The sequence below is a fragment of the Syngnathoides biaculeatus genome, chromosome 4 (assembly GCF_019802595.1).
Source record: "Syngnathoides biaculeatus isolate LvHL_M chromosome 4, ASM1980259v1, whole genome shotgun sequence".
Taxonomy (NCBI): domain Eukaryota; kingdom Metazoa; phylum Chordata; class Actinopteri; order Syngnathiformes; family Syngnathidae; genus Syngnathoides; species Syngnathoides biaculeatus.
In genome coordinates this window covers 35,254,394-35,277,797 of record NC_084643.1, presented here as the reverse complement: position 1 = coordinate 35,277,797, position 23,404 = coordinate 35,254,394, and the positions used below count along the sequence as shown (strand labels likewise).

Sequence of the window (23,404 nt, the reverse complement as noted above, 5' to 3'; positions counted from 1 at the left end):
TCCGCTCATCTGTGTGTTAAGTAGGGCCTGTTAACAGAGTGTGACCTGTGTCACACCTCCATAAAACATGGCTACACTGGTCGATAACTAATTAGCAGCTAATTAGCATGCTAATATACACAGCCAGCAGTGGTCATAACCACCAAATACCACACATATGGCATGGACACGATAAAAACCATCTTCCTACTCATCTACTTTATCTAATTACCTCTTACAATATTAGTCGAAGTCACTGATGGTGTTGTGTTACACTCGCCCGACTTTGTTGTAGGCAATGTGGGTTCAGTTCCCAGCGAGTGATGGCGCAAATGTGAGTGCAAGTGGTTGTCCGTGTCTCAATATCCGCTGCAACTGACTGCCAACCAGTTCAGGGTGTGGTCCCCATTTTGCTCGAGATCAGCTAGCATCGGCTGACCTTGAACAGAATAAGCGGTCTTGAGAATGGATGTCCTGCAGTTAATTGTTTTTGTTTAGTTACATTTTGATTTAACACATTTTAGAATTTTACTTCACCCAGTTATTTGATCAGCTGTATATCTTTATTTTATTTTATACACTACACCCTATATCTTGTATTTTATTTTATCTTCCTCGTATATCATGTATAAGCAGTCATGGCAAAGCCCCCTGACAAATGTCATTATTGAAAATACAAAATCAAATATTGTTTTGATATATTTATCCTGGAATGGTGAACTAGTGTCTTGCACAGTAGGTATTGGGGGCGGTGGGTTTCGGCGGAGGTAGCGATAAAGGTTTCCCACTTTAAGTGTTGTGGATGTAATGAGCTGCGACTGGGGACTTGATTTGCCGCTAGCGCCAATTGGGTTGATTATGTGGCTAACTTGTTCACGTTTGACACTTTTGACACGGAACGGCCACAGCCAGAGGTAAGTGGATGTCAACATCAAGTGGCACCATGGACCGCCCAGGTGAACCCCCCTGGAGAGAAAGGGCGTGGGAAGGGGGGTTGCTCACACCCGCACATATTATTAGCACCTCATGGGGAGAGGATGGAGAAGGGAGGAGGGAGGGTGCACTAGCAAGAGAGTCAGCCTGATGTCTTTGGCATCTTAGCGCAGAGCCAGACCTCCGGCAAGGCCACACAAATAACAAATAGTTTCACCTTCATCAATACACGTACCACACATTCCTCTGACTTTATGATTATTATTATTATTATTATTGTTGTTATTATTGTTGTTGTTAGTAGTAGTAGTTGTGGTATTGTATATTTGTATTTAAAAATTGTTTTGATTGGCAATTTCATGACAAGTTTGTATATATCATACTTTCAAGATCCAATGGACCCTTGCTATCCACTGGGCGAGTAGCGAAAATCAGTGAATAATGATAACCAACCATGATAATAAGCATAAGCATAAGCATAAGCATAGCATAGCATAGAAAACACAATAAGTAAGCATGGATAAAGCGCAAACTGGCATTTCAGGGATTGGAACCCACAAAAAGGGGAAAAAAGAAAAAAAAAAGTAAAATGGATAAAAACATTTTGAAAGAAAAGTGAAAAAAAAACACACTCAAATAGATGACTATGCTTTTGCCATACTGCAAGTTTGTTGGTGTACGCTGGAGAATAGTCTCATTACTTTTTTCTTTAATTTAGATTTTTTTGCATTCAATAATATTACTTAATGACTATTAATTTTTTATAATATAATTTTTATAATAATTTCAACATGTAGAGGATGAGTCAGAATTTGTCATTTTCTTTTAGTATATTTGTATGCATATTATATAGTTTACTATATTTTGTTATATATTATAGCTTGATTATATATTTCTTGTGTAAAATTTTAATCAATATTTTATGATATTTCTTTCAATTTTGGTATGCATTTCTTGGTATTCTGATTTTTATGTCTAATTTTGTCAGGTTTAGTTTTTCTTACTGAATTTTATTGCAGTGTTTTTCTTTTATTTTACAGTATTTTTAGGATTTTACTTTTTTAGGATTTTACTTTTGAAAAATAAACTGTAATTACTTTTATGATTTACTAATACAGTTACATTGTTTTTCATAATTTTGTTAGTGTATTTTTTTAAGATCATTTAAATATATTTTCTGAACTCCATATACATACTGTATATATTTTTTGTCATTTAACCAACCCAGTATTTTTTAAATTATTATAATTATTTTATTCAGAGACCTGAATATGATTTTTTTTTCCATAAGGGAAGGAAGTGGCCTGTGACCCAATTGAGGATAAGTGGTTCAGAAAACGGATGGATAGAAAGAAGGGTTACTCCACAGTCAGTGGCCCCACAAATGCGCTTCAACTTTTTCAACTCCCACGACTATAATGTCAGCTTTGACTTGCTTTAACGCCAAATAACTATTCTGTATTCTTTGATCTCTTTGTCTCATTTAAATAGCTCCGCGTGACAAATCAACACACACACGGCACATGTATAAAGTAGAACTTAACACACACACACACTCTGAGGCCACGCAAACAGACATATTGGGGCCAGCGTTGACTTATATCCCTATGCTAATAAGGATGGTAATGCGCGCGCGCACACACACGCACCTTTTATTTAAGTCCACTAGACGGGCCTGACAAAGAACCAAAAAAGAGAAAGTGTTGGAAGCTAATACGAACAAGTTGATTGTATGTTTGTAGACTTCAACACAATAGAAAATGAGAGAAGGGAAGGGGGAGGCCATTTTTCCCCCCAGCACGCAACAGTGCAGCAGCGGAATCCCTAAGTACACCACACTTGGAGTCAACTTGGGACAAGAATGTACAATAAAGTCCACACTTAAAAATGTTCAGCAAAATTGTAGTTGGTGTCAAAACTGGGATTTAAACTTCATACACAGTTGTCTTTTTAACGTAACTCATATGGTAAACTTTTTTTTCTCGTTGCTGTTGCTCTTGAAAAAAAGAAATACAATGTTTAATTCTAGAGAATATACATAAAAATACTTTTAGACACTCTAAATCTTAAAACAATAACTTTTGTGTTGGTTGTTACACACATATGTTATATTTCTCCATCTATTTTGTACTTTTCTTGATTTAATTCAGAGTATTCAGATTTAATGAACACTTGTTTTATTAAAGAAAAAGATCACAAGATCTGAAAGGTAAAGGATTTTCGTCTCAGAAAGTATAGAACCAAGCTATACAGTACTCCCATTTTTCCCTTGGACAAAAAAAAGAGGTAATGCACACACTGAGAACTCATTTTCATCTTGTTGTGGGAAAATCTGATTTTAAGCATTAATCAGAAAGGTATTTGGTAGGAAAAGTGGGAGCCACAATAATGTTTTTTCTATTTTAATGCAGAGAAAAGTATAAAATATAGTCAATTTTAGGCACTTTTATAATTTCAGCCTCAAAGGTAAAAGTATTTATTCTCAATAGTGGGATGCATATCTTCTTCCTTTTTCAATACGCCACCGTGGCTCAGAGGCGATTGGCCCCGGCGTGGCCCTTCTCAAGTGACGGACAGGGGGGAGGCGTAATCCCATCAGTGGGCTACTTATCCTGTCCCCTCAAGGCCCGCCCCTGTGGAGTGATGTGGCTATCTGATTGGATGAGTGCCTCCCCAAAGTCTGATGGATGGTCTTCGCTGCGAGCGGCGTGCAACGGGAAATGTGACCAAATGTAAAGCTCACACAGGCCAGCGAGATGGATAAGTGCCAGGCTGGGGGGGGCGCAAATGCAGATGGATGTGCGGCCTCACGGGGAATGAAGAACGTCAAAGAAATGTAGAGTTTTTCACAAAGTGCGCAGCCCACCCACACTGAGCCTAAGCGGGCCACAGGTTTTTATAGTCTGCATAATTTGAATCAAGCTCTGAGTCACAGTTTACTGTCAAACTAAACAAAGTAAAGACAATTACTCTTTCTGTATTGACGACAACCGAGTAGATTTGCCTTGAAAAAGTCTGCTAGCTCAATGCTACAGCACAATGCAAAACGCCATTGATGGACTAATGAAACTACCATTGATGTCGCAGTGGAATAATGCTTTGAACATTAACAGTGGAGCAACACTTGTCGACAAATAGCGATACTCAGAGGCATTTGTTCTTTACCCTGAGCGGAAAGCGACAACTAATACTGCAACTTACTGAGCTGTGACTACCATCTCAATGTACATCGGCATTCCTATATTATAGTCCTACCATGTAGCCAAGGCAGGCTCAACAAAAGGAGCAGCGCAATGTCAACTGAATTTAAGCAAGAACAGTTTCATTCTTTCCATAGGTTTGAATTATCTTAGTAACCTACATTTTTTTTATATAGATGTATAAATTACATTGTTGTGAAATGCTATATGTCATAAATTAAATAAATACTTTGATTTTTTATTTTCGGAGGGGGGAAGCTGGAATCGATGAATGGCATTTCCTATCATGTCAATGGGGAAAGATGACTTGAAAAACATTTTTTTTACTAAGAATCGTGGTCATAGGTCGGTTTAAACTCATTTGTCCTGGCACCATAGAATCGAAATACTAGAAACTAATTTAGCTTTTCCCTCATTTATTCCACTCTACTGTATGTAGTCGGTCGTCTTTGGACTCCGTCTTTATATTACGAGTATGCACACTCAAAACATTTTGTATTCAGAATCTCTTGTCCTCGGCTTGACAGTGTCAAGCAGAGTAGGCGTACCTAATCAAGAGGCCCACCCACCCAGTGACCATATATAGTGTAATATGTATTGTGTATAATTAGCTGCTTAATTAGCATATAGTGCTAATTGTACAGTGTATGACAAGAGCGACCCACACGCATGATTGGATGTTTCTATTTCAACTCACCAGGAATAAATTGCTCTTATATGAAAAATGACAACCAAGGAAGCGATCGTTGTTGTGAAGTTGCCTGCGATTGCTTTTGTGGCGCTTCCGGTTGAAGTTTTTTGTTTTTGTGAGTGCTGAGGCCGCCGCTTTTCGCCTCTCAATTCCTCCCGTCTCGCTTTGCCATCGTGGTTGATGTGCCAAAGCAACCCAGATTACATTCATTCTTCAGTGTCCTCAAAGCTCACACTCAGCAACACACACATGGATAAACAAAATACTTGTTCACTCGGTGTGTGTGTGGTTTAGCGGGGGAAAAAAATACTTTTGGGTGTTTTTAAGTTTATTTCTTTTCATATTCTTGGCGCTGACTCAGTCAAAGTCATTCTCAACCAGTTTACTGTAAAAGTACAGCCAAAAGTAATTGTGGGCAATTGTGTTAATTATCAGTGTGTTCAGAATAAAAGTACTGTACTGCTAAAAGTAAGTGTAAATAATTGCATGTTTGTATTAAACTGGTTAGTATAAAAGTACTTTTAAAAGTACCTGTAAATAATTGTGTATGTCATCACAAGCATAACTACAAGTGACTCAACTCAAATTGATCATCGTTTTGATTGTTAATCATTTACCTGTTCAGTCTAAAAGTACTGCACTCCGAAAAGTATCTGACAACGCTACGTTTCTCATCAACCTGTTTACAATTTAAGTACATCCGAAATGAAAAATGTCAAAGTCCGAGTAAAAGGTCATTTTAAACAAGTGTATATTTATCGTCAATCAAATCAATATAAAAGTGCAAACAAAACCAACTGCAAGCAAATGCACGTCTACAATAAATACGTTCAACATAAAAAAAGAATATTTTTGTTTTGCATCAACTCATTCAATATACAAAACACTAATGTGACAATACATAAAAAATAACAGTTCACGATTTACTCATAACGTTATTGTTTAATAAAGTGTTTCTCTTATTATTAACCATAATTTCAAGAGCTATATATCCAATTTTTGGTTAATTTGGATTTTTTTAATGTTGACTAATATGACTGTATATTTTGAGGGTTTAATTCTATTTTTTATGTTAAATATTTTTTCTGCATTATTGATAGTTTCAAGATTTATAGAATTTTTCAGAGTGGAGGATTTGCTTTTTATTTTTTTGCCTGTATATTTGTATTGTTTTGTCTTATAACGTATTCCATTTTTGTTACTATTTATCTAATAAGTGTCACTCTCATGGTTTTGGTTTTGTTTATTCATATTTAGTTTTAGTGTATTTTCTCTTTTGCCATTTTATAACACAGTAAGTATTACATTATAGTTTTTCACAGCATACAATGTGTTATTTTTTTAATTTAATAGTCTGTTTTATTTATATATATACGGTATTCTTGGTCATTTTATTTTGATTAATGATAGCACGTTTTGTTTACTATATTACAATTTATTTTCGGTAATATTTTTCTGGTGTCAAATCACTGCTGCATTTTATTTGTTTGAGGTTAATATTTTTTTATTTTAGTGTATTTATATAAGAATCTTCAAGCTCTATTGCTCACACAAAAATCTTAGTTTCTTGATTATCCTATCATATTGTTTAATCATCTGTGAAACCTCCTCATATTGAGTATTTTATAATCATCTGGTTTATTTTGAATGCTATGCTTTTCTTTTATCTTTTTCTTGTTTCTCTCAGGTTTCTCCAAACTGCGACGAGGTTCTGGTTAACGGCAAAGAGATGCGCGGGCATCACCGGGTGACGGTGGCCTTTGCGTACATGCACCTGACGGCCAGCCTGCCGCTCAGCGTTTGGGTGCCAAAGTTGCCTCTGCAGATCCACGTGTCTGACACCGAGCTCAGCCAGGTCAAGGGTTGGCGTGTGCCCATCGCCCCCAATGCCGCCACCAATGCCAACAACAGGAGGTGACGCACGACATTCGCTACATTTGAACACACTCAAAGTTCCATTTGGAAAAAGGTTTTCGCCAAAATGCCCACACCAGTGAAGCCAAAACGGTAGTAAGTAAGTTTCTTTTGCCTTGTCCCTTTCGGGGTCGCCACAGCGTGTCATCTCAGATGACACGCACTTATATGTTTGGCACAATTTTTACGCCGGATGCCCTTCCTGACGCAACCCTTCTCAGGGAGTGGAGGCCCTAGTGGGATACGAACCCACAACCCCTGGTTTACCAAACCAGTGATCTAACCACTGAGCTTCGGGGCCTCAGCCTAAACTGTCATACTAGTGGAGAAAAGGGCGCGTCACTTGTTAATGAGGAGATTGTAAAATATAAAACACTCGGTACTGAATTTAGTTGAGAGTTAGTAGCTTCATGGAAATGTCAATTTTAAAAAGTAATTTGGGAAAATAGATTTTACGACAGTAACTGTAAGGCGAGGCCTAAAAATAGCAAAGACGGTTAAAAGACAACAAAAAGGGAACAGGGAAAAAGTTACACTGCATTTAACAGGAATAAATGAGATATTTTTTCATTTCATTTAAGTTTAATTTCATTATGTAATTTGTAAGAAAATATATATTTTTTGCACATTATTGCATGTGTAGATAAAAGAAGTCTTATTTTTAGGGTACAAAAAAGGTTTTTGGGGGTGATGTTTTCATGTGTTTGTGTGTGAAAATATTTTTCATGAAAGAAAAAAAATATTTTGGAATAGTGTGTCCAGAATATATTTTCACATAAAAGTTACTATTTTTTTGCAAGGTGAAATAAAATCTCAAGTTTAATTTATGTTGAATAGAACTTTTTTTATGCCTTTTTATAAAATAAATCATGAACAATCTACCTGTCAAAAATCTTTTTATAATATAATCCTTAAATGTATTTTTGTGATAATTTTTTTCAGGAGAATAAGTGATATTTGTGTCAAAAAAGTCATATAATCATCAAGTAATAGCCAGCCATAGTCAGCCATGAATAAAGACAAATGTTTTTTTTGTTTTGTTTCAAATACAAATAACTTTTCATGATTAAAAAAAAAAGTTTTTCTTTTGTGGGGAGAAAAATACATTTATATCTCTCGTGAGAATAAATATTTTTCAGGGGATTTTTTTAAAAATAAATTCATCACACTAAAAAATGTGAGAACATTTGAACATTAAGCCTTAACTTTTACAACAAATTGTTTTGCTATATACAGTAGGAGGAGAATAAATAAAATCCCAACATTCAATGCAATATCAGTCACGACTTTTGTCGGTGATGTCTTTCATCAGGCCAACCCGGGACAGCGAAGATGACGAGGACGATGAAAGGAAGGGCAAAGGATGCACCCTGCAGGTTGTCCACTTTCTTTGCTTTTCATGACATCAGGTGGAAGACAAAATTAAGCGCTGACACGTCCATTGTCCTCCAGTACCAGTACGCCCTGGTGAGAGTCCTCACCCACTTTGTGGCAGAGCCCTCCGACCCAGGAGGTCAGGTGGTCCACATGCTGGGTGCCGACTGGCAAGCCGACATCACTCACCTGGTCCTGGATCAGCTCAAGGTCAGTCGTGCGCCGATGTGCTTACGCTGCATTATTACAATTTTTGAATTGGTTGCTGATGATTTGAGGGTTAAAAACTGAGAACATTTGTTATTTTAAATTTAAAAAATATATATATTCATTTACGTTAAAAAGTTTCAGTTAAATAATTTGGCTTTTGTTTTATTTAAACTTCCTTAAAATTGGTTTTAGTTCACAATTTTATGAATATATCTTACAAATTGTTTTTCATAAGTAATTTTATGAATAGATATTTATAAATAAAAAGATCTAATTGCTTTTCAATGACTACTTGATTTAGAAGTTAAATGTATGTAATTAATTATTTTAAATTTGCATTTTTACAAAATTCACTTTTAATTGAATAGAAATTATTATGAATCTATTTTTCTTTTGCAATTGTTTTTCACATCAAAAATATTTCTACAAAAACAATTGAAATCATGAAAAATGTGTTTTCGAATGTATTTGGATTCTGTTTTTAAAGTTTTCACTCATAAAACAATGTTAAAACATTGTAGTTTGTTTGTGTTATGTTTATTTCTAAATGATCTAATAATCTAAAGTTCTTATTATTATCTCATTCATTTGGAGTAGTATGAAAACATAACTTTAATAATATTTGTTTTCAGTTTTACAATTTTATTTTTCATCTTATATCTTATTGCAAAAAATTGCAGGGGAAAAAAGGGTGTATTTATTGTTATGCAGTAGAAAAACTCACAGACCACTTCATTTGGTATCTGAACCTATGACAATACCTGGTGTACCTAAAGAAGTGACTGTTGTTATACGCAGGTGGAAGATGAACGCATCGCCAAGCTGGTTGACAGACGCATTCTTATTGGACGAGACTTGGGCATCACCACCATACAAGTAAATGCCACACAGGGGATCGCGCGCACTAAAACAAATTGAATAAATTCCATCGATCCATCCAACCATCCATCCATCCATCCATCCATTCATTTTCTGAGTCGCTTATCCTCACAAGGTTCGTGTGAGTGCTACAGCCAATCAATCATAAGGTACATGTGGACAAACAACCATTCACACACACGTTCACCTCTATGTACTATATGTAGGGTTTTCAATTAACCTACCACCCAGCCAGCATTTGGGGATTGGGAGGAAGCCAGAGTACCCAGAGAAAACCCATGCAGGCACGGCGAGAACATGCAAACTCCACAAAGGCTAGGTCGACTTTGACCACCAGTTCTAAGAACCGTGAGGCGGCGCATTGTGCTAAACAGCCACCCAACCATCTTTCTCTTATAATTCTGGAATTGTGGTAATCTTTCTTGACCTAAAAAAGGAAAGGGTTGGTCTGCTTTCTTGTCTGTCAATGAGAGAGAAAAAAGAGAATGTCTTTGTATTGTTTAAGTAAACTTCTGATTTCTATTATATATGGGGAATTTAGTCAGCGTTTCTGTGGTTGGTCCAGTAGATATTTGAGAGTGACATTCCATAGTAGGCTCCAACATTCTTTACGTTCACTTTTGTGTTCCTCTTTTCTCTCATTGTTCAAACATATCACACTTGTTATTCTTCAGCTTTCAAGATTGGGACAAAATTTACCTGATTAGAGAAGCGAGCCTGCTGTTACAAAAATGTTCTTGCGTCTTTTGTTCCCCAGGTGTTGTCACCTCTGTCCGACTCCATCTTAGCAGAAAAGACTGTGACCGTCTTGGATGATAAGGTAACAAAAGTAGAGTGAACCTAATTAAATTGCGAGGAGATGCGTTCATTACCCAGCTGAGATAGTTACAAATCTGAAATATAGAGAGACCATAAACAGTAAAAAAACAACAACAAAAAACCCTCCCAAACACTTTAAACACATTGAAACTACGTATTTCATCAAATTTGTAATTTAAGTGTATCACATTTTCATCAGAATTAAAATTAAATGTAAATAATATTGCATCCTGATTGAAGGGACTCCTATCTTCGTCAGGGTGAATCGCAATGTATATTGAATCATTGTGTAATTAGAGTGAATTGTCTGAATTATCTTGTAGTTAAAATGAATCAGTTTCCACGTCGAATTGAATTGGAAAGTGAATTGTTTCTGTAATTACAATTAATTGTATTGGATATTATATCATAACTACAATGAATTATACAACATGTAATTGGAGTAAATTGTGTCTTATTATTTGTACGCTGACTCTATGGTCTTACATCGGCCTCAGCTTCCAGCCACTTCCTGCCTCGCGTTGTACCGACTTTGCAATTAGTTGAGAGTGGAAAAAGACTCAACTGTGATACTCGCCTGAAGTGAACTGGACCCGAATGTCAGAACGGTGTCAGACAAGTTTTCGATGTGACCTTCGTCCCTACAAAAATAAAAATAGGAGTGTTTTCCGGCGTCGTGCCAGCGGTCCGAATAAGCGGTCGGTCCTCCTGTGTGCAGGTCACCATCGTGGATATGGGGGTCCAGCTGGTGGCCTCGCTGTCGCTCAGCATGGCAGCCGCCGGTGGAAATTACCCAGCCCTACAGCTGACCGCCACCGCCGGCGACCTAATGCACGCGCCCAAGCAGGTACAATCATACAAACAACGCACAAACTACACAAATATGGGGAAGCCCATGGAAAATCATGTCAGTAGGAATAAACATTCATAAAAGTGGAAAAACAACTTTATCGCCATAATTAGGAACATGAACGTGAACAATGAACGGCAAACAGGAAAGTGAGCCATGTTGCAGATGTGCCTCACAATATCAAGCAAAAAAAAAACATCAACATCATGTTTTTCATGTTTTAAAGGCATCAGGTTTTTGGTTTGTTGGTTTAATGTGCAAAAAAAAAGTGTAAAAAATAATGTGTTAGGCGTAAGAGGAAAAGTCTTTTCTTCATGCAATAAAACAAATCATGTGAAAAGTCTTTTTTTTAGGAAACCTGCAAAATATTTTTTGCAAGGTATTGTCTATTTCTGTCCAAAGAAAATAAAAATCAATTAATTTAAGGGAAAATAAAGTAATATTTTTAGAAAAAAAACTAATACAAAAAAGTTGTATTTTCAGTGGAAAATATTTTCTTTTGTTGTCATAATGTATTTAAATTCACTTCAAAATTGTTTATTGTCCATCACATAGGACCCAAAAAATTATATTATGTGAAGCTTAAGGAACACAAAATATATACATATTTGAAATGCTACAAATACATAAAACCACATTGATCTAATAAATCCAAACCTACTTGAATAACTTCTTGTCACTTAAAAGGCACACTGCTGTGGAAATAAAAGAGTTGTTAGTGTTTCGATGCCAGGGCAATATGGTAACCGCTGCATGAGGGGGAGTAACACAAAAAGCAATGACAAGTCCTCTGTGATGCAGATTACTCCCTTTTGTATGCCACCAAAATGTACAGCTCAGAGTTTTATGGCAACATGGTCAAATTTTGTCATGGGAAAATGTGTTTGCGTTTTTGTCCAAAGAAATCATATATATTTGCAAATATTTTTGTTTGTTAGTTTGTTTGTTTCAGAAAAAAAAGGTCAAACGAGTTATAAAGTTATATTTCTTTGTGGGGGAAAAATCTCATTTTTTAATACAAACAATTACTGTAATTTCACGTTATTTCATCGTGGCCTCACAGTTCTGATGACCGGGTTCAAATCTCGGCCTCGCTTCTGCGGAGTGTGCATGTTTTTCTCATGCCTGCGTGGATTTTCTCCGGGCATTCCGGTTTCCTCCCACACCCCAAAAACATACAATAATTGGAGACTCTAAATTGCCCCTAGGTGTGATTGTGAACATGACTGTTGTCTGGTTCCATGTGCCCTGCGATTAGCTAACAACCAGCTCAGGGTGTACCACGCCTCCTGCCCGATGACAGGTGGGATTGGCTCCAGTGCTCCTGCGACCATCGTGAGGATTAGCAGAAATTAGAAATGGATGGATGGATTTAAAACCAACTGAACTTTTTTTGCTATTTCAAGCTATTTTCGTGAATGGTGAGAATCTGGCGTGAAGGGCAGCGCAACCGTGTTGCTAATTTTGTAGACGAGTGCAGCCGTGCGAATCTGAGGGTGGGTGGGGTACCACTGTGTGGCTGTTTACGGTCAAAAATACATTGTAAAAGGCACCACTATTTCAAAAGTGCAATTCTGGTTAATATTGCATTTGTGGAATCTGTATTAATTCGGAATAATTCATCAATCTCAGAGTGTCACCATTTTAAGCTATATCATCATCTGCTGGCCACTGAAGTTATTGTCACAATTTACCCCCCCTCCCCCTCCACGAATGTTGCGTACGACTTTGTGAGCAAAGCTGGACAACAGGTCAACAGACTCCTTGTGTATGCTGGCAGTTGTTGACAGGATTTTTTTTTTTCAGTGACTGTAGCATACTTCAATTTTTTAAAAAAATCCTGAATATGGAATGCTGGTACATGTATTGTGTGACAGCTGACCAAGCCTGTTTCCACGTAGCCCCTGCAACATGCAGTGTAGAAGCACTGCTTTAAGTCAGCACCAATCAAAGCAGCTCCTCTCAGTACCCTTTAAATGTTATGTAACTGGCAATCGTGACGAAGACTTCTCCGTATGGAGCAGTGTCACTTTTCTTACCGGAGTGGAAACAGATACTGTGAACAGGAAAGCAGAGAATGAGCTGGATGATCACCATTGACAACTTAAATCAGTCTACGGAGCTTGGGTATTTGTGTGCCTGCGTTCGATCTAATTCACCAATTTTTTATTTCCGCGGTCTCTACCTTGCACCACGAACTGTACATGGTCTGAGTGGGTGTACATTTGGATTGGCTTTGTTTCAGAATGTCAACTATGTCAGGTGCAATTCTAAGGAACACCCACCTTGACCAGTCTGCCAAATTAGCAAACGTGTAACCAGCATTGTGCTTGCATAAAAATCAGATTACACAAGTTTTGACCCCTGCTGCGGATGCGCTTTCTATGAAAGTAGACCCCTCAGTCTTTATTTTCTACACGATAAATGTGGGTGTCAATTTCTTTGCCCACATCTTTTTTATATAAATATATATTCTTAACTGTCTTCCAATTGTAAAAACCAAGAACCATGTGTATTAGTAAATGCATCAACAATAACTCACTCGGGCTTAATTTTCACACCAAAAAGTGTATCTTAATTTTAATTTGATAAACTGGCCTGTTTTATTGTTTTCTTGAACTGTTTTTAACAGTTCAACTTTGTTCGTATTTGAATGACCAGCTGTTATGATTTGCATTTCCATGATTTCATAGGCAGGGAAAACCCAAAATGGGAGAGTTGACTTTTCCTGCAGGACGCCTCATATCTTCCCAGTGAAACTTAACAGACACACATGCAAACAGACCACACACACACACATGCACACAAGCACACACACACACACACACGCACGCACACGGGCACAAACACAGTAGATAGTATGTCGGTGTGGAATGAGAAGCCCCAAGGTTGTAATCAGCGAATCCAAAGAGTAATTCTGCACTGTGAACATCTCATGCTGCTTATCTATCTCCCTTACATGATAATCACTTTCTAATTAGCCACATGCCTAACGTGCAGCCACTAACTATGTGTGTATGTACATATATAGTTATAAACGCTATACTGTTTGTGTGTGCTTGTGCACACGTCTGTGTGTGTGTGTGTGTGTGAGTGAGATTATTCCCTTCCAAATTTGCTCTCATATCTAGTTCCCACCTGTGTTTTGATTTGAAGCTACACGTGCTGACCATAATTTGAGGAAGCAAGCAACTCATACAATGGTAAAACACAGATAATGAAACATGATGACATTATTATCATTCATGATTGGTAAATTAGTTTGTTAATTAGTCAGTAGATTGTTTGGTTAGTTTGTCAAATTGTCTCTCAATCAGTCACCTGACTGGTCAGTCAATTAGCAAGTAAGTTGGTCAGTCAGTTAAGAGAGCTTTTGTTCCGTTTGTAAGTCAGTTGTTGGTTAGTCAGTTACTTAGTCAGCCAGTTAGTCACACAATAGCTCAGTCAGTCAGTCAGTCAGTCAGTCAGTCAGTCAATTACTTGCTTGGTTATTTAGTTGGTCAGTCAGTTGGTCACGAAAGTGATTGGTTAGTTAGTTACTTTGTTGATTTATTCAGACAGTCAGTCACTCAGTCAGTCAGATAGTTAGTAAGACAGTCACACTTCCGTTGTTTAGTAGACCAGTCAGATTGTTGGTCAGCTAATTAGCAATCCAGGTAGTTGTTTATCTGGTTAGTCATTCAGTCAGTTGGTTATCCACTGGTTAGTCAGTCAGTCAGTTACCCCTTTGGCAGTTAATTTTCTGTTTGCCTGATGTTAGTTAGTTAGTTAGTTAGTTAGTTAGTTAGTTAGTTAGTTAGTTAGTTAGTTAGTTAGTCACCAAACACGCCTGGCATGTGTATAGTTTTTGCCTTGGCCAGTCACCATATAAGCCAGGTAATTAGTAGGTTAATCACACAACCAGATAGACCGTTGGTAAATCATTTAATAGGTTATTCTGTGTGTCACTTGATTCAATACTCAGTAAGTTAGTTTGATAGTTAAGACTTTAGTTAGTTAGTAAGTCAATCAGCTAATTAGTCAGACAGCGAAAATATATGACTAACCTCTGTACAGACCGATGCCATGGTGGTACACTTTGAACTGTTACAGTTTGCTTTCTTTGGGTTAAAGCGGAGCGGTGAACTGGCATCTCCACCAGCTGGCACTCTGGTGCAAAGGTGAACGTGTTTATAGTTTTTATGATTTCATCTTCAGGAAGCAGCCATCAGTGCATGGATCCACTACAGCGATGGCTCCATTACGCCACTGGACATCTACGACCCCAAAGACTTCCTGTTGTCTGCCGTGTCATTGGATGAAAATGTCATCTCCGTAACCAATGAGGTGGGAGCTTCTATTCTCATCAATACTTTTCTTGGTCAAAATGTTTCATCAGGAGCAAGATGATCCCACTGTGATAGCCGAATCAGTGAATCAGTTATATAGCCAGTTGTTCTGTTACTTTGTCAGTCAGTAATTAACCAGCCAGTAGATTAGTCACTTAGATAGCAAGTTAGTGGGGTCACTCAGTTACTGTAGTACATTAGTCAGTTAACCAGTCATTTAGTAACTTGTTCACTTGACCAATCAGTTCGTTAGCTTCCTGTTGGCCCCCTTATTTGTGACCTTGTCCAACAGGAGGAACATTGGCCTGTGGTGGTGGCGGAAGGCGAGGGCCAGGGGCCACTGGTGCGGGTGGAGATGGTGATATCGGAGACGTGTCAGAAGTCCAAGAGGAAGAGCGTCTTAGCCTCGGGCGTCGGCAAAGTAGCGGTCAAGTTTGGCATTGCCCGCAGTGATGGGAGAGGAGGAGACGGAGGTGGAGTTCCCGAAGAAGGAGATAGGGTGGACAACAACACAGAGCAGCTGAGAGATGGAGATGAAGCAGAGTGGAAGTCCAAAAACGTGGTGGTACCTGTTGACCTTGAGGAAGGCGCTATGAGGAAGGTGGGACAAAAGCAACAAAAAACATTTTTTGCTGTTACATTAAGTAGGGTATATATGGCTTAAAAGATAATATTTAATCAATATTTTGTATTGATGACCACAACTGATGTTAGTGGAAAACCTGAAACAGTAATATAAGGGAAAAAAGCATCTTCAAAACATCTCTACCTGGCCAAAAATAGACAAACTAGCGGGGCGATATGATGGATGACCAGTTAACACATCTATGTCTCACATTCTGAGGACTCGGGTTAAAATCTGACCTCACCTGTGTGTTTGAATGTTCTCCCCATACATGCAGGGGTTTTCTCAGAGTACTCTGGTTTCTTTCCATGTCCCAAATTGAAAACTAAATTGCCCATAATTGTGAATGTGAACACGAATTATGGTTTGTTTGTACGGTATGTTCCCTGCGATTTGCTGGCAACCAGTTTATGGTATGCCCTGCCTCTCTGCCACAGTTAACCAGGATAGGCTTCACCAGGCCCATGACCCGAGGGGAGACAAGCAGTGTAGAAAATTAATGGATAGATTGCTGAATCATGTCGTAAACATGAACAACAATAATCCATCCTGAGTTGCTGATTATCTATCCAATTAACAGGTCATCTTAACGACCAAGAGCACTGTGACCCACCGGGCATCAAGCGGGAAAGCTGGCAGTGGCAGCCGGGTTGGTGGCAAAGGTACGAGCCAAACAGGTGACTATGCCGGTTCCCCAGCACAAGTCGAGGTGCCCGGACCCTTGGATAGCGAGCTGACTCAGACAACCAGAGGACTCTCAGACCTGGAGATCGGCATGTATGCCCTCCTGGGGGTCTTCTGTTTGGCCATACTCGTCTTCCTCATCAACTGTGTCAGCTTTGCCTTCAGGTAACTTCTTTTTAGACAAGAAGTTATGGACAAAAGTTTGTGGATAACTTGATTAAACATTCATTTGTAAAAATGTATATATGTATATATGGTATACACCATATTAAAGTTACCATCAATGACCAAATTCACAGTTAAAGGCACCAAGGACATTATAATTCACTCTTAAGGAAACAAAGATCATAGAATTTGCAGTTAAAGTTACCAAAGACCAAAGTTACCATAGACAAAGCAACTTACCAATAAGGTATGAAAGACACCACCATTTTCCATTCAATATAGCAAACACAACAGAATTTGCAGTAAAATGCTACCAAAGACTGCACCATTGCCTCTTAAGATACAAAACATTCACTGTTAAAGTAACAAAGAGCAGAGAATTTGGAGTAAAAGTTATTAAAAACAAAAAAACATTCACTATTAATGCATTAAAGACACCATGACTTGTCTTTAAGGTAGCAAAGAAACCATATCTTGATGTTACACATACCAAAGATGGGAGTATTTGGACTAACAGGGTACAAAAGATGACATAATGCAGGTACGAGAGACAGATTGTGATTAAAGGCAACAAAGACTAGGCAACTTACTCTTAGGATACCAGAGACAACAGAATTTGCAGTAAAAGTTAGTGACGACAAAACGACTACTTGTTAAGGTACTAAAGACAGCAGCGTTTGGAGTTACAAGGCCCCAAAAATGACACAATTTGCTCAGAAGCCGCCAAAGACAACAGCATTTGCAGTTAAAATTATCAAAACCAAAACAACTCGTTGTCAAAGTAGCAAAGACGCCACAACTTTCTTTTAGAGGTACCAAAGACAACATGATTCACAGTAATTTGGTTCCAAAGATTATATAATTTACAGTTAAAGGTACCAAAGTCTACATAAGCTGTTAAAAGCACCAAAGACTTGCTGTTGAATACCAAAGACACCAAAAGGCAAAGTTACTGTATTTTTTGGACTATAAGTCATAGTTTTTTTCATAGTTTGGCCAGGGGTGCGACTTATTCTCCAGATCGATTTATATGTGAAATTATTAACACATTGTTAGATCCATCCATCCATTTTCTGAGTCGCTTCTCAGTTATTTTCCCACTGACAACTGTAAGAGGGCGCTCTAGGCCCGTGTATCTGTAACTTATACAGTACCAACTCTAACAACTATAACAATAACAACTGAGAAGGACTGAACAAAAATGCCATTGAAGAGAAAATCATATTCAGATTATTTTAAATAACATTATGATGATGTTGCTAACCAATAATGACAAAAGTACTTCTTACCACGAATGCGACTTGTCATACGTCGTTAGATTAAGCTTCATGCAGGCGTTGAAACTTCTGTCCGTTTATCGTGAACATAATTCAATTTGATTTGCCATCATGATGATGCAATGGTGAACGGTTCTTGCCCATAAAAGCATGTCTTTTATTCGTTTGATTATCTTGTCTTTATGCAAACTTGTTTGGCAGTATCATGCACGAATGCTTTGGCATACTCCCCATCTGTGAATGTAGACACACAGCAGAACCCTCCCTCTCCACAAAGGCTGTCCATTCTTGTTGAAAACTTCGGTATTCCTCTTTTTTTCTTCTTTGAGCGAACTTTGTCAAAAGCGTTTCTATAATTACGTATTTTTTCCAACATGATCGGTGTTCGACCCGAAGCCTGTAGACTATGGCAATTCCACTAGGACTAACTGTCTCCGCGTCATTTGCGTTGCCCGCATGACAGAAATGACATGTACAGTATGTCCTTATGAGGGCTCCGCGAACCATATGCAACCACCAAAAGAGGCAGCTATGGCTCGTGAGCCACAGGTTCCCAACCCCTGCTGTGGGAACAGTGGATGACGAGCAAAGCTTCTGGGTGAATCCACCATGCAACTTCCCGGGAAGTCATTGGATGTCTCGACATAGTATGGGCTTCCATGACAACCAAAACCATCCTGTTGGGAATCAGAAAGGCTGGAATAGGCTAGTTGTAACTGCAACTGACGATGAGTCTGACGTAAGCGACGTAGAAGAGGAAGCAGCGCGTCGTCTACTTCTGGGGTTGGCGGACTTGTTTAAAAGTGACACCGAGGATGAAGATTTCATTGGATTTTAGTTAACGGGTATATGGAGTGACACGGATGGTTTTGGTAAACTTCTTAGTATGTCATTTATGCTATAGTTATCGGAATAACTCTTAATATGTTATGTTAACATATCAGGCACCTTCTTCGTAACTTTTTTTTTAGGTACCAAGGACGTACAACTGATATTTTAAGCAGACCAGCAGAAGCTCATCTGTGATTTTATCGCCAATAAACTTGACAATTGGAATGGTCTTCTGACTAAACTCCTCCAAAAGACCATTAAACATCTGCAGGTCATTCAGAACGCTGCTCCTCAGCCTCAAACTTGAACAAAGAGATCAGAGTGCATTATTGCAATTCTAAGGTCTCTACAATGGTTGTCACTAAGCTATAGAATAGACATTAATAGTCTGTTGCTGGGCTATAAATCCCTAAATGATTTATGTTACGAATACAATAAAGAAGTCGTCATGAAATTAAAACCCAGTATGGCTCTGAGATTGACAGACTCAGATCCGCTAGTGGGGCCCAGAGTTGCAATCAAACATGGTGAAGCAGGATTTAGCTGTTGTGCTGCAAACAAATTAAATAAGTTGAAGCAACATCAGGCCCAAGTGTGAATCTTTTTAGGTCCAGGTAAAATAGGACTTTCTTTGTTATTTAAATGACTGAGCATCTGGAATTGGCTGGCAACGAGTTCAGGGTGTACCCCGCCTCCGGCCAATGATAGCTGGGATAGGCTCCAGTACTCCTATGATCCTAGTGAGGATGAGCAGCTTGGAAAATGGACAAATGGATGGATGACTGAGCATTTTAGATCACATTCATCATTAAAAATAAAAAATGTTGTTACTCTTCATTTCTTGTACACATGCCTGACTTTGGTGTGCAAAGTGTGGGATCGATACCTACCGATTCCCACTTAGTGATGGTGTTATGCCCTGCAACTGACTAGAGACCAGTTCCACAACCCTTGTGATCATAAGCAGCTGGGAAAATGGATGGATCGATGTACATTGCTTTATTAAATTTAATAAGCAGTCTTATTTTTTCTGTTTGTCTTTAAATCATTATATCATGTAAAAATGTACTTACGTATGTATGTACATTATGTATGAAATGCCGTTCACAAATAAATATGACTTGGATTCCATCCGTGCCTGCCATTGTTGTTTTGTTTTTAAGCGCAATTCTGCTATGTAATCCTCAGGTACCGCCACAAGCAGGTGCCCGTGCTGGAGACAGGCGGCAACATGAATCACGCCCATGACTGGGTGTGGCTGGGGAATGACGCCGACCTCCTAGCAGACCACCCAGACCATCCGGATCCATGTCCGGGGGCGCTTCCTGATGAGTGCACCACCATCATCGACCGTGGTGAGGACAACTATGAGGAGCGCAAATATCTTCTGAATGGGGCGGGTACTGCCTTGGCCGTGGCTGCCAACAGGGCCAGTGTTGGTGGCGGGGGGCATCGGGGTGTCTCCCACAGCCAGACCTTACCCCGGTCCCTCCCAGAACCCCACCAGTGCCTTTCCACCATCACCGCTGCCCGACACGACACCGAGCATCTCAACAACTCCCCCAGAGCGTCTGCCAAGCGCAAACGTGTCAAATTCACGTCATTTGCCACTGTGCTGCCCAATGACCACCACCAGGGCGGGGCTGGGGGTGGCAGCCCATACGCCAACCCCTCGGTGCTCCTCGGGAAGGGCGGTGATGACGACATCAAGTGGGTATGTCACGATGTGGACATGGGGCAGTCAGAAATGAGGAGCTACATGGAGAGGCTACAAGACAGTTTGTGACTATGTGGCGAGTGGGGCGGGGTGGTGGATGGGGAACAGAGTGAAGGCACCCAGGAGAGTCTGTCATGAAGTCGACATGGGACAGTCGGAAATCAGCAGCTACCTGGAAAGGCTTAAATACAATATGTCAAGGGAAGGAAGAGCAAACAGGGAAACCCGTCGTGTGGGACCCAGGAGATTCTGTCACATTTTATGCGGGGGAACAGCAGGGGGCGGGGGGTTGGGAGGTTAGTTGCAAAGGGGGTTGTGCCCAGTGGGAACCGGACATATGGATCTGGGTGAATCCATAAAGACAATTCACCTATGATGCCTTTTGGATAGAATCGGAGTGGGGGAAGGACAGACATGAGGGGAGGAATGGTAAGGATTGGCCAAGAATGTTGTGCAACACACACAGGAAGTGAAAATTAAGTTAATGCAATAAAAGACCACAATTGAAAATGAGAGAGTTAAAAACATAACAGGGGTTTTTAATATGGAGAGAGTGCCGGGAAGAGTGTTTCTTGCCATTACCAAGAAAACCATTCTGCGTTTCACAATACGTTACCATTTGCATTTGTTATTTTTTAATTTTATATTTTTTCATGGACACTGATCATTTTAGGTTTATGATCTATTTTAATATTGTCAAATGCAATATTATTTTGCCATCATCTGTCTACAAAATTGCACAATGGGCCCATGTCCTAACTACACACTAAAATATTTTAACGTCAAAAGTTTGGGACTGCGATATAAGAGGCACTCAAACTTGCACAAGTAGTGACAGGAAGTGAATATAAGATGAAATAATTTTGAGCTTATACTTTGTAGGATGTGCTGGGACTAGTGTACCAAGCAACCATCAAGTTGGCTGTTTTGTCACTAGTACCAGTAAACAATTCTGCCTGTGTGGGTGTGCGTTTGTGTGTGTGTGTGCGTGTGAGTGTTATTACTTGGCTACAAAATTTCTCAATGATTACAATGTCTGCAAAATGAGACTTTGGTATCAGAAGTTGGGGTCAGGGGGAACGCACTTGGACTCAAACTTGCACAATTAGCAACAGGAAGTGAGATAATTTCTTGTTGTTTCCAACGAAAGAGCTTCTAGCCATTGACAACGCAACCTGCTCCCTGTCGACTCCTCCTCCCTCCTCCCTGTGTGTGAAAAGACTTTTCTGCTTCCTGTAGGTGAAGCTATAGCGAGACAATGGACCACTTATCTAAAGTACATTGGAGTTCCTTTTCGTTTTATTTTGCAATATAGTCAAATTTTCCCTGTGTTCTTTGCAAATGTGTTAGACTTTTATTTTAGAGATGAATTATGATTATTTATTTAAATTAAGCACCTGGGTGAGGGTGTGGCGGTAGCACATATGGGGGGGAGGCTCACCTTTGTGGTTTTGTGTTAAAAGCTCAGGTGATGACGCAGAGAACAATGACAATAAAAAGAGACAATGACCACATTGTTAGGATGGCAATATTTATTAGTTGTAAATGTGAGTTAGAGTGCAATGTAATCAAATGTTGTAAGTAAATAAACATGGTCAACAACAAGAGGTCATGAGTCAGAAGTATTTCACGCCGAGACGCTGCAAATTAGTTGTTGGTGACAATAAAATACATATACAATTCCAAGATATTTATGTGCATCTATTGTATATGGTCACTAGCTTGTTTCACAGAACGAGATGACAAAAACTGTTGTAATTGTAGTATCTCTGTTCGAGCCTTTCACACTATATGCAACAAGACAGAAAATTACTAAATGCTTGGAGAAGGTTGTTTCCACGCAGTAACACAGCAAAATGCATTTTTATGTATGAAAAACTGGGGGGGAAAAACAACATTTACAATATTTACATTTGGTGGCCATTTTTACATGGAGATAATGCAAAACGTTCATACAGTGATGAGCCTTTTATACATCAGACATCCTCCACAAAAACATGTTACAAAATGCTCATTGTATACATAAACTTGAAAAAGTCACCTTAAATGATCAACAATTCCCACATTGTACACAACATATTTAATTGATCAATAACCTGTTTCACAGAAGAAAAAAATGAAGAGATGCCCAAAAAAATACTTTGTGACTTAAATGATCATGGTGATATTCAAACTTAAATGATCTACTGTTACCAAATGAAATATAACACAACATAATATACTGTTTCATGAAACAGGAGTCCTTTTCACACAGTGACGCAACAAAATGTGATTTAATGAAAGGAATAGCCTGTTTTGTCCTGGGACCCTGTAAAATATCCCTCAATAAAAAACATTGGAAAAACTAAAATGTAAAATGATTCACACTGAGACTGCGCAAATCAAATGCCATTTAATAGTCAATGGTATTTTTCACACAGAAACATTGACGGAATGTTGAGAACAGTGGAGAACAAATAGCAGTACAGGAAATAGGAAGCTGCTTTAACACAGAGACCCAGCAAAATTGTTTGTATATATAGTAACAATGTAAAAGCCACGTAACACTTTATTTTTTACACATACTGTAGACCCTGCAAAATTTTACAATGTGAAGAAAAGGTTCTGAGCTTGTACCAGTTTTATAACAAGACTTCTAACTTTTTACATGGCTCTATTGATTGGAATACATTTTTCTTTTCAGGAACTGAAATATTGGCAATTTTTTCATTATTATTTTTTTAATAGACAGTGGATGACTGGTTAGAGCATCTGCCTCATGGTTCTAAAGTCTGGGGTTCAAATCCTGGCGCGCCTGAAAATGAAGTTGGCCTGTTCTCCCCGTGTCAATGTAGGTTTTCTTCGGGCAGTCAAGAGAAATATATCTATCCATCCATTCATTTTCCGAGCCACTTATCCTCACAAGGGTCATTGGAGTGCGAGAGACTA

The 23,404-nt window shown here is 38.8% G+C and overlaps 1 protein-coding gene across 1 annotated transcript in view; it reads left to right on the top strand.

Moving 5' to 3' along the window:
- The window catches only part of si:dkey-215k6.1 (transmembrane protein 132B), a 211,976-nt gene extending 191,276 nt beyond the window's left edge, over positions 1 to 20,700 (top strand). The window contains exons 7-16 of the mRNA XM_061818285.1: positions 6,491 to 6,717; positions 8,030 to 8,093; positions 8,170 to 8,301; positions 9,100 to 9,177; positions 9,938 to 10,000; positions 10,718 to 10,846; positions 15,047 to 15,175; positions 15,470 to 15,778; positions 16,383 to 16,651; positions 19,948 to 20,700. Of these exons, the coding sequence (XP_061674269.1) occupies positions 6,491 to 6,717; positions 8,030 to 8,093; positions 8,170 to 8,301; positions 9,100 to 9,177; positions 9,938 to 10,000; positions 10,718 to 10,846; positions 15,047 to 15,175; positions 15,470 to 15,778; positions 16,383 to 16,651; positions 19,948 to 20,545 (1,998 nt within the window). The 3' untranslated portion in view covers positions 20,546 to 20,700. The remainder of the gene's footprint in view (positions 1 to 6,490; positions 6,718 to 8,029; positions 8,094 to 8,169; positions 8,302 to 9,099; positions 9,178 to 9,937; positions 10,001 to 10,717; positions 10,847 to 15,046; positions 15,176 to 15,469; positions 15,779 to 16,382; positions 16,652 to 19,947) is intronic.
- The last annotated feature ends 2,704 nt before the right edge of the window (positions 20,701 to 23,404 follow it).